At 39.4% G+C, this 12,303-nt stretch overlaps 1 protein-coding gene across 1 annotated transcript; it reads right to left on the bottom strand.

Moving 5' to 3' along the window:
* Window positions 1-1,491: 1,491 nt before the first annotated feature.
* On the bottom strand, window positions 1,492-9,877 carry LOC310950602 (dysbindin-A-like). The gene is made up of 10 exons (XM_083918507.1): window positions 9,703-9,877; window positions 8,177-8,230; window positions 7,240-7,290; window positions 6,942-7,002; window positions 6,601-6,733; window positions 5,411-5,543; window positions 4,789-4,811; window positions 4,243-4,389; window positions 3,720-3,848; window positions 1,492-3,289 (listed from the first exon to the last, which is right to left on the bottom strand). The coding sequence occupies exons 1-10, from the start codon at window positions 9,756-9,758 to the stop codon at window positions 3,033-3,035; spliced, it is 1,044 nt and encodes a 347-aa protein (XP_083774633.1). The 5' UTR covers window positions 9,759-9,877; the 3' UTR covers window positions 1,492-3,032.
* Window positions 9,878-12,303: the final 2,426 nt, after the last annotated feature.

Genomic DNA, 12,303 nt, shown 5'->3' with positions numbered 1-12,303 from the left:
CAGTCTCACACCCATCACGTCAAAAACTGACGATTGGTCAGGGGCCTTTGGCGTTAGTTACTGACTAAAAAGGTCTCCTTAAACGTACAAACCCGGCGCAGAGGGCATTCAACTCATTCCAATGTAAGCCCATCCGCTGCGATATTTGAAGCTCAGAGTTCCTCAGGGCGCTACTTAAACGTACAAACCCGACGCAGGGGGCTTTGACGCGTTGGGTGTGAGACTGTGTTGCAACGGCTCACATATTATGCGTTTGTGTTACGGTGCTGACAGCGCTATCCTCTTACAGTGTTCACTGCTTACATATTTCTCTTGCCTTATCTGTTACTGTTGCCATTTCCACTTACATTAGTAAGAAGTAAAGTTCTTTTTGGACTGCTTGCAGTCCTGCTTTGTCTTTGTTTCTGAAGGCCGGCTTTTTCCTACTGTATACAGTCTTTAAAATGTATTGTAAAATATCCTTGATGCTTATAAATCCATTTGTAGGCCTGCCTTGGGGAAGTCTGACCATAATGCCATACATCTACTTCCACGCTACAGTGCTAAACTGAGACAGGAAAAAAACTGGCTTCCAACCCCAATGAGTTTGGAATAAACCAATGGCTGGCAGACGTGGAGGGCTGCTCTCATGATTGTAAGCAGCTGATGCTGTGTTATTTATCTTCACTATTGTGCTGTGAATCTTGAGTACCTTTCAGACGCCCTTTTTAACCACAAATACTGCTCCAATAAACACCAAACCTCTGCAGTATAATGATAAGCGTCCCTACACATTAACAGAAGCACCAACAAGGTAGTATGTGAACACAGAGTTTATTTAAAGAGTTTTGAAAGACTTAGCTACTTTAAGGTTCTATACGTGCTTATTCAACTGTAAGGTCACTTTGAAGGCTGCTGTTTGTGCTGCTGTTAAATTGTATTAAAGACTACAGTACGCATTGTTAATGAGACTCACATGACTAACATGGAGGCCTTTTTGCCTCTAGCCCAGGACTGTTGCCACAGGCACTCAGATTGGAATACTCAGCAAAAAGGCAACAAGTGCTTTTTTAGGGGGTCATATGATCAATCACCATTGATTGATTTATCGTTATATATGTGGACAACCTCCGATCAATACATCTGTATGTGATATATACAGTAGCTAGATGTGATTGTGACACTACAGGCATTAATGTGCTGCTACGACAGCAAGTTGCCTCCACACAACTGTTGACCAACTTGATTTGATTTTAAATGCATTCGGTGCAGAAGGCACCAACGCGCACCTTTGGCCGGACCAGCTATCGAAACAAACTGAGATGCTTGGGTTAAAACACACAAAGAGGGAGAGTGACTTCATTCTCTGCTTAGGACACCATTACTCCACTGTATCTTTACAAAGCAGATATTTGTTTGCTGCTATATTAATGTTCTGAATATCGATTACAGTTCCTTTAATGGGATTCCACAAATAAACCAGACGAGACATAGATGTATGATAATCAGGCAGATTGATATTTTTATTGAATTGGTGAGGAGACAAAAAACAGACATAAACTCTGTGCTGATAGTCGTGTTTGAAAGAAAATCCAATACAGAAATGGTAAACAATCAATCTGGTGTGATTCTGGATTTTTTTCTAGCGTCAACAAATCCCATGAAAGACTGAAACCAACAATGTGTTTGACTTACAACACATTCTCACTTACCCTGTTTGTGATTGGTTGAAACATGAATGGTAACTCTACCTGGAAATCATGACAAGGAATGGAGACATAACTATTGCCACGATAACTCTCAAGAATTGTAAAATCTTGTCTCATAGGATTATTACAAACAGCTGTGCAGTGTTTTGGTGTCTGGTAAGCCTGCAAACTTAAATATCTACCACCCAAACCAACGCTCACCTGAAAACACCCCAGTCTACTATTTTTTAGCACAGAGCTGTTTTCGGTATAAAGGGCCCATCATTAATGTCTGGCACAGACCAATAAGATACTACAGGCTTTGGATATGCTTGTTATTACTTCATTTATGCTTTTTTTAGTAAAAAACATAGGAAATAACCAGCCTCATCATTTAAGCATTGTTGACTGCCATTTTGGTGATCTTTCAGTCTGTCGTTTCTTATTTCTTAATTAGATTTGAAGTAGGACAGTACAGCTCGATTCTTGTTAAAGGTGACCAGTACACCAAGCAGAGCAGGAATTTCTGGCACAACTACAGCTACTTCCAAATTGCATGGAGAAGGGAAGAAGTCTGAAGAGGTCAAAAGTGCAGCAACACTTGTAGTTCACAGAAGAACTTTACAGACCAAGTACTAAGGCTTCAAGCAGAAGCACGTTGGTCTAACTAGTACATCAGTACACTGGCACCAGCTGTTCCCTCCACAGTCACTGGTATTATAGCTGTAATGGCTGTCTTTTTTGCATATAAGTGACAACAAACTGAAATTCAAGGTGCAATAAATCTTTAACAGTCAGCAATTAAATAAGGTAACTTCGAGCCCCCCCGAGACCCCGATAGGGACAAGCGGTTGAAGATGAATGAATGAATGAAGTTCCTATATATAGAATGATTGATAGATTTGCCCAAAAATAAAAAGGTTAGTTCCTGCAGCTTGTGAATGCAGTGGTGCTCTACAGCCATTTTTATTTAGGTTTTACACAGCTAAAATAGCTTCTTGAGACAGTTACAATCAACACATCCCAGCTAGACTAACATGCTTTATACCAAATAATGCAAGTCAAGCACTCACTTTGTTCAGCCATCTTTATGGATGGAGAACGTTTTTAAATGTATTTAAATTGGGTGACTCCACAATGTCTTACACAGTTAACATTACTCTGTAAGTACCCCTGCCATATGAAAATTCAGCATGAATTTGTATAAAATTTGGGGGGAAAAGGCTGAAGATGCACTTTGCTGGCCGTGAACTGCTGGCTCGTGTTGGCTGGAGATGGGAACTGTGCGGAGGCAAAGCAAAAGGCGCCAGAGGGGTGTTTTTCAGGGATAACAGCAGTTTGTATTTACCCAGTATTCAAGGCGTTTCAAGGGTCTGTGTCCCCTGCAGGGTCACTGTCATCAGAGCCCCTCATTGTGCCAACATCCTGTAGGCCGACCAGTGACATATCTGGTTGAACGTCCTCCTCGTCCGACTGCACCAGAGGCTCATCGCTCTCTTCACTGGTCACTTCCTCTTCCTGCTCCCATGTTGCGTACTGGTTGGATGGTTGGCTGTTTGTGGGAGGGGTTTGGATTTTTTGGCTTCTGGACGATTCAGAAGAGCAGGACTCTAGGTCTGGACCTGTTAGAGACGGCACCTCTTATTTAACTGGACTATCAACCAGAGACTTAATATCATTCATTCCAGTTGAATGGTGCAGGAGGTTTTCGGGTTCATATTTGTATTTTGGGTTTCTACTAGAACGTATTTACATGGTTTTAATGTTCTAAAAAACACATTATTTTTTCTCACAGCAACTCATACAGAACCCCGCCTCCTGAAAAAAAGCCCAGTCTACATGCTGAAGTTGCTCCATGGCTAGGAGGCACACATCCTCCATAATGATTTCATCAACAAAATGGTTACGGCTGTGTGTCACTCAGCTTGTTCTGATGTCCAAAAAAATGTTTGATGCAGCTTTAAAAGCTTTGACAACACACAGCATCTTAATATACAATATCTACATGTCCTGAATTTGTTTCAGGTTGAAGAGTAACTGAGTTGGGGTTACCTGAGGTGAGTGATGATCCTGTACTGATGTCATCACCACAGGAGTTGAGGAAGTCATCCAAAGCCTCCTGGTCTGATATGTTAGTTAATGTCATCTGATCCAGAATATGCACATCAGCTCCTGTTTGCTCTGCAAAAACACGCACACACTGTTTAGTTCCTCAGATACCTATAAGCTTTAGCAAGTAGACAACATACAGGAAACGTTGAAATCCACTAAATGTGGTAAAACGCATATCAGTTTTCGGTGTTACACATCCTCATGATCTGCCAGAATCCGCCGAATGACACATTTCGCATCACTCAACCTGTCAACATGGGCGCTGAAAAAGAAGCAACAGGTATGGCGAAGCACACATGCTGCTCGCACAGACTGCGTGGCTCGGTTGTTGCAGTGGAAACAACTAGCATTTCCCTGTAACTTTAGCTTGCCTTAAAAATCTCTATTTCTGACTGAATTTTATTGACTAATAATAATACTACACAGTAAGGTAAAGTGATGTCCTATAAATGAGAGTCACTACCTCTGTGCTGTAGATATCCAGTGGACAGGTACTGCTCCATGTCTTGGTGAAAGGCTTCTTCATAAACTTTCTGTCGTTCTCTCAGTTTCTGCTGCACGGCCTGCTCCATCTCTGCCACCTTCTGAGCATGCTCAGAATTCAGTTCCCCTAAAAACAGAAGACACATCATTTTTAGAATATCCTCTTGTCTCTATAGTGTTTCACAGCACACCATTAACAGCAGTATTGGTCAGAGTTTAGAACGTTAGGCACCAATCAATATTACAGTCACTTATAGCCTTACCTCACGTGGAATTACACCAACACAATTCACCAACCAGTTGTCCTAATTTTACTGATAATAGCTCCATTTTTCCAACAAGGGTGATGTTTGTGTTGGATATGAAATGTTTACAAAACAGATGTCATGTTCTCTTTGTCTAATGTTACATTTTGTCTATACATCCCATTCACTGTGAAAAATAGGCAATAATAGAGACACTACAAAGGTAGTATTGTAGTCATTATTGTGCGGTGATCACAAATGTGTGTTTTACAGCAGCTCACCCTCAAGCACCTCCAGCTCCCTCCTGTTACAAGACAAACATCAGACGAGTTAGCATCCTGTCATTCTATTTATCGCTCTAAAGCAACTCTGAGTTTCACCATCTTTGATTTTGACAGATTTCTTTTTTAGTCAACACTCGTTATGACCACAGCCCAACACTTATTGATGATTCACTCTAGTGTATCAACATACATGAAACAAAAAAGGACTAAACTATATAAAACAGCAAAAAGGGTCAGTGTCAATTGACATGTTGTCATATAAAGGATTTTGTATAAATACAGTATAAAATTACTAAATTATGACTTGAGTAAGGACATCCAAGTGGTAAACAAAAATCTGAAGCCGCAATCGAGCCATATTTAAAGGGGAACTACGCCCTTTTTCATAATTCATACATGTTATATCTACAGTCTAAGACAGACCAAAAATATTAATTAACATGAACAACTCTCTCCCAAATCCAAAAACGCAATTCAATAGGTACTCAGAAAGCAATGAGGGTAATAACAAGTTCTACTCAAGCATCTATTGTACCATCTTATATTTAAAAATCATTCATTGAAAAAAGGAAAGAAAATCAGGCTCATATTTAAATATTAAGAAAAACGCTTCTCATACCTCTTCTTTTTCTTATAGACTTCCAGTTGGTTGATGTGATGTTGTTTGCTTGTCTGTTGTTCACACTGACTACACAGAGTCTCCAGGTATACCAGTCTGCTCTCCATCTCCTCAAAGTCACCTTCCAAATGAGCTGCAGACACATGCAAACATATTAAGCATAGTAGCGTCCCACATTAAGTTTTACACAATCGCCAAAAAGAATTAAGTGTAATACAAAATTATTTATAGAAATATTTTTTATTATTTTGCGAATGACATCCGCTTGACAGAACAGCAAGAATAATGTTAAATATAAAACCGTTTCTATGAAAACTAATGATGAAATACCAATTCATAAGAATGAAATCTTCAATTATTTCACCAACTGTTGTATTCATATGATTATTTTTTCTATGCTTTTATTTATTCAGTTAAAGTGTAATTCTGGCGCAAAATCATCCCATGGTCTTTTTTTGGCAATTACATACATCAAATAAGCCAATCAGACAGTTTTTTTCGTGTAACAACTATTAAATCCAGGAGAGTCTCTAACAGCCGGACGTGGCTAAAAGTGATTAGCTTGTGGCATTACGGTGAAGGCATTAAAGAAGCTTTTTTAACCACTAATATTGCTCAAAATAACACCAAACCTCTGCAGTAGCATGATAATCATCCTTTCACATAAAACGAAGCACCAACAAGTAGTTAGAATACCCGGAGTTTAGTAAAAGAGTGTTTTGAAAGACTTACCAACTGGCCCTTGTACCAGCCCCTCATAGTAAAATCCATTCGAGACGATTACCAAATGTAATTCAAAAGGAAGGAGCCCAATGGTGCTTTGTTTTATATATAGGGACTCATGCTACTGCAGAGGTTTGGTGTTAAAAAAGACGTTTTAATGCCTTCAACGTACTGTCCCAATCTAATCGGTGTTAGCCGGCGCTTAGCGACTCTACTGGATTTCTCTGTTCATAGTTCATACGCGAAAAAAAAGTGTTTTGATGATCATGGGAGGATTTTGCCCCGGAATTACACTTTACACACATTTTGGGGATCCAAAAGTACAGGAATATGAATATGAATATGAATTCTGAATACTGTGAAGACTAAAACCCACGGAGGTCTACTGTTTGACATTATGACACCATCTGTTGGTGTTGTTGATGTTGTTGTTGAGTGGCTAAACAGGGATGAAACAGACTCCATACCTATGTTAGCAGTGATGGCATCTAGTTCACTGCTAAAGGCTGGCAGGGTTTGCAGTTGCTCCTGTAGTTGTGTCAGAGCTGTTCGCCTTTTCTCCCAGTGTGCTGAGAGCATCACTATGTCCCCGTCTGCTGCCTAACACACACACACACGCACGCACGCACGCACGCACGCACGCACGCACGATAAATTATTAGAGTCGCCTATGGAGAGTCACCACTAGCGTGAACTGCGGACCAACCATCTGATATTCAAGATCCATTAACACAGGTACACCCCTCGCCACAGAGGACACTTTATTGTTAATCATTAATGGTGTTTGAAGAAGTGATGTTGCTCCTACCTCTGCAGCCTGAGCACAGTCTTTAGTTCTTTTATGGAGCAGAAACCAACTCTCCTCATACCTAAAGAAACACAATGTAGATGCATAAACACGCCCTCTACGTCAAATACTTTTGGTAATCGTGTGTGTGTGTGTGTGTCTGTCTGTGTCTGTGTGTGTGTGTGTGTGTGTCTGTGTGTGTGTGTGTGTGTGTGTGTGTGTGTGTGTGTGTGTGTGTGTGTGTGTGTGTGTGTGTGTGTGTGTGTGTGTGTGTGTGTGTGTGTGTGTGTGTGTGTGTGTGTGTGTGTGTGTGTGTGACCTGCTGAGGATGTCCAGTCCAGCACTGAAATGAGGAAGGCTTTCTTCAAACCTGAAAAACAAACAAGAGAATCAGACAGGGTTGAACAGTGTGATTCATACAGTTCATCTTTAGGGTTCACCGCAGCGCAGAGACAAAATCCCTATTCAGACATGATTAGTTTACTGTGTGGACAAGAGGCATGGTCATTTTTACAAGAGGTTTTATTCCTGTCTGAATGCACCATGTCAGTAATTATTTTGAAATTACCTCAGGTAAAACTAATCCTGTCCAAATACGACCTTCTGTAAAACATATGTTGATATCCCGTCATATCCTGTCAATATGTAGTTTTCACATTTTTTTGAGCATGAAGGCGCTTGAAGAAGCACTTCGTTAGTTGTCCTTTAGTTTCGTGTTTACTTAATTTTGTGACATCAGGAAGCAACATAGCATGCACATGGAGACAGGGAGGTGACGGCAGTGGGTAAATAGAGTAACCCCTCCCACCTCTGGTAGAATACAGGGATTACTTAATCCCGTGCAAACTGGCTATTTATATTTCAGATGTCCTGAGGTAAGAAAATTTTACCCCACATTAAACAAGTCCCGTTCGGATAGGGCTAAAGTCTGGGTTTTTTCCGAGGAAACTTTTTTTTGCAGATACGGAACCCTTAACGTTTGGGACACTGTGGAGGCAGAAAGCTCAGAGTGGATTAAGCAGGCTTGGTACCCGACAGGCAAAATAAATTCATTTCACAAAAATTCAGGTCGAGTGCAAATAAGATTTGAATGCTTAAATAAATTAATAATAAACCTTTATTTTGTCGTTTTTGAAATGGTGACTAATTTTGAAGAGTAAATGGTGATTTAAAAAAAACAATCCAGTACGTGTAATACTGTAATTCCACCTGTTTCCAGGAGAAACGATACAGGAATGTAAGCCGACAGTTCTCACCTGGATCTCCTTCTGATTTTGGTGTCTTTCGATTTGTCTCCAAGGGTTTTAAAGCTGGAGGGAGAGAGGGATAAAGAACACGATGCACAAAAATATAGCACACACAACTGACTCTCACTCAGCTACGGCTCCAACACAGCGGGCTACCATGCAAGATAAGGGAATAACCAGTAACTTGGGCTCAGTGTGTTGCTCAAGGACATGTGGACACCAGTCTGTGGTGGACACTTAATTTATATGATCCACAGTCATATGAAAATCAGGAGCAGCTGATTTGGGCCCTTGGTCCAACAGTATTCTTGTCTGCTAGAATGTGGCTGTGACTCAACACAGATGTTCAGGTTAATTTCATTGATTGATTGATTTAAATTTTATTTCAAACGTGTAAAAAATGAAAAACAGAAAAGGTCATACAGAAAATAATAATATTACACAACTATAAAGCATGGAGATACATGAATAACAATTTTCTTTTCTTTTTGACACATACGAAAAGGAGTGGGAATAAATATACACTTATTTAATCCCACCCCTTCTCCATAATCTATTGTCAGTTAGTCCTGTCATACTGAAAGCATATGGAAATCTAATTTTAAAAGAAGTTTTGTCCCCTCAGCGATCACAGCGCTAAACAAAAATATGTAGATCATGGTTATGTGCTGTCTATATGTTGTTCTGGGGATACGTGGGAAGAGGGTTTATCTGTCATATGTGGGGAGAGGGTGTGTATTCTGTGTATGATGTCTGTGTCTTTTTTTTTTTTTTAAATGTATGTATGCTGTCATGGAAAAGAGAGCTGACTTGTGTGAAAACGATTATCCCCTTGGGGACAATAAAGAACCTAACTAAAAATATTTTTATTTTTTTGAAAATATCCTTATTATTATTTTAATTATTTTGTTACTTAACAAGTGTCTTACAAAATGATATTTATTTCTCATATATCCCTATCAAATATACATTATTTCTTACATATTTATTTAATTATTATTATTAACTCGAGAATTTAAAAATAAATAGATAACAAAGATTAACAAATACTAAGTAAACAACATAATAATAACTAAATATCCTCATTATTATTATTATTATTATACATTAAATATAGAAATGACGCAGAGCAGCTTCAATTTCAGGATATTATAGAAAAACATTGTTAAAATGAGGATATTTGGAATTCCATTGTTCAGGTTGTTTTTCTTCTTTGTGTCAAGTTTTCATTATTGGTTTTCTTTTATTGCGGAGCGGACTTTCCTGAGCAGTGTTGACAAAATAAAACCCATCACATGATCGTCAGCTGACATCCATAAAAACCCAGGAATGAAAAACAGCTTTCCATAAACGAGGTGAGCTAACGTTAGAGCCGCCGTAGCTGCTAACCACACCTCTGTTACATGTTATTCTGCATTTTGCTGCTGTTTTATGACACATCTAACGTTAACGCGTTAATGAAGGTGGGAGGTTGGTCACAGCTAACGTTAATTAGCTACAGCGGAGATGAACGGCGTGTCAGAAAGCAGACCAACCCTGTTGTGAAATCCTGCTGGACCATGTGGAGTCTTTCTCTGAAGTTTTCAAACATGATTCCGCTCCGTTTCTCATCTAAAACGCAGCAGCTTTGACCGTGTGTCCGCAGCACCGACGCTAGCTTAACGTGACCGAAGCTACACACCAAAAGAGAAGTGCAGCACACGGCGACTGGCTGCATCTGGGGGTTGTTTCTGTCCTAATTTTTGTCTTACAGGCAACTCCTCTACTCTTTACAAGTGTGTAAGCTCTGGTAAATCCAACAACCGAGTCTTACAGATGTATGTACAGTATAATGATATGTGTTATACAGGATATAGAGTGGGATGTAGCACAAAAAAAGGATTTTCACGAAGCCTGAGAAAGTCTGCTTAAGAGGAGAGGCTGCCTGAAAGTCTGTACTCAGGGAGAAAATAACAAGGCCACCTTTAACCACTCTGTCTCTGGATCAGGGTTTGTTTGGTGCCTGATCTGTGTGGTGGAGTTAAAGGGTCAAAAATGAGTCTCCTCTTTCGTTTATACTCTTTTTTTTTTTTATATCCCCATAAAAAGGAAGATCCAGAGCTATCCATGAATAGATATAATGGACCATTATTACTGTTGTCCACAGAATTTATGGGTGCAATCAATTTCTGAAAAACATGAATCCCCCCCCCCCCTCTCAATAAAAATACCCTAAACTATTCAAAAATTGAACAAATTCACATTCTTCACATTTTAGATTCACACCTGAAAAAAGAATTGATTGAAATGGTGGGAATAAAATAATTTTTGACAAATATATACTATATTATATTATAGTATGTATTTTTCTGACTCCATTTTTGGTCTCTTACACTACAATGCAAATGAACGGGTCGTTTCTTACACAGACGCCGATGATCAGCAGGCTTTTAAAAAAAGGGCTTCGTATTTTGATATACATTGATGAAGTTTGCATGTCATCCCCATATTCTGTGGGGTTTTTTTACCAAGTGCTCTGGTATCTTCCCAAATGAACATGACTTTAAGGTTTTGAGTAATGGGAGACTCTAAAATATGCACGTGTTTACAAGGGTGCGTAACCGGGAGAAAAATCATAAAATATTCCCCCATCCTGATGAAAAAATAGCCTAAATTATCCAAAATTGTACAAATATATTTTCAGACTTTACATTATTCACATTTAAAAATAAATTATTGAAATGGTTGAACCAATCTTGTGATGTGTTTATTGTGCTCTTAGAGCTGTTATATTTTTAGAACTGTACAACTGTCATTGTAAAAGCAAGATCAATTGGCTGAGGCGACTGTGGCTCAGTGGAAGAGTGGCTTGTCCTCTGTTCGAGAGATTGTTAGTTTGATCCCTGCCTCCCCAAGTTCACATGTCGAAGTGTCCTTGGGCCTGACACTGACCCCTGAATTGCTCCTGTGCTGTGCATGGGTGTGTATATGTGGTGTGAAGGGTTACATTGGATTAGATGATCTGTAGATGTCCACTGCTGTCTGTGTGAATGGGTGAATGTGACAGACACTGTGAAAGCGCCTTGAGTAGTCAGAAGACTAGAAAGGCGCTATATAAGTACAAGACCATGTTAACCAGGTTAGGACTTCCTATTTTGATATTCATCCATATCAGTTATTCATGCATAAAGTAGTCCCATACACTGGGAAAAAAAGGAAGATGGTGAGAAGAACTTGCGATGACCCTTAAAATTAGGATTTACATATGTAACAGTTAAGTTAGCAGTGATATGTTGGCTGTTTAAACAAGAAAGGTAAGCACAGTAAATTCTTTCCTGTGCACTTCTTGTTGAATGATATGGCGAGCCTCTAGTTGTGATTTATGGTGGCTTGGTATGAGTCGCATACGGGCAAAAAAAAAAAAAAAAGGGGGGGGGGGGCAATCCTGACATCAGATCTGCACCCCTGGTCCACAGTGAATTTGGACAGAAAGTCCTATCCTAGTTTCCCCACTTGAATGACATGGTTTCTTTCTAATTTTGTAATCCTTTTTTTTTTTTAGTTTTACGTGTTTTACGTCAAACAAACCTCATTCTCACATTTAACACGCAGTGAAGTGTGTGTGTGTGTGTGTGTGTCTGTAAATCCACCACTCCTCCAAAAGACATTCCCTTATTTGATGTTTTTATGATGGTGTTGATGCTGCCTAACATTATATGTCATGCAAAAAATATTCTTTAATCCTCATTATAAAATTGTAGCCATAAAAACATCACCAGTAATAAATATCAATGTATCACAGCTGTTATCACCACTACTCATCACTGATCATATCTACCACCATAATTACCTTAGCTGTGCTTGTTCTACTATTTAGCTGTATTAACTGCCATAACATATAAGTCATATTCACATTACTATAGATATTATTATAGTTACTGATACTCTTTGGTTGCTTGAATCTCTGGGACTGTTTCTTTGTCTCTCTCTGTCCATCTTTTCTCTCTTTCTCTCTCCTTTTCTTCCTCCCCAACCGGTGCAGACAGATGTCCGTCCTCCACAGAGCTGGGTCTGTCTGACGTTCCTGCCTGTAATAGGAAAGGTTTCCGTTGCCACCGTACTCTACGGGGGAATGGTTGGTTCTATGTAAATCATAA

Source organism: Echiichthys vipera (assembly GCF_963691815.1).
Source record: "Echiichthys vipera genome assembly, chromosome: 8".
Taxonomy (NCBI): Eukaryota; Metazoa; Chordata; class Actinopteri; order Perciformes; family Trachinidae; genus Echiichthys; species Echiichthys vipera.
This window is presented reverse-complemented; position numbering and strand designations above follow the sequence as displayed.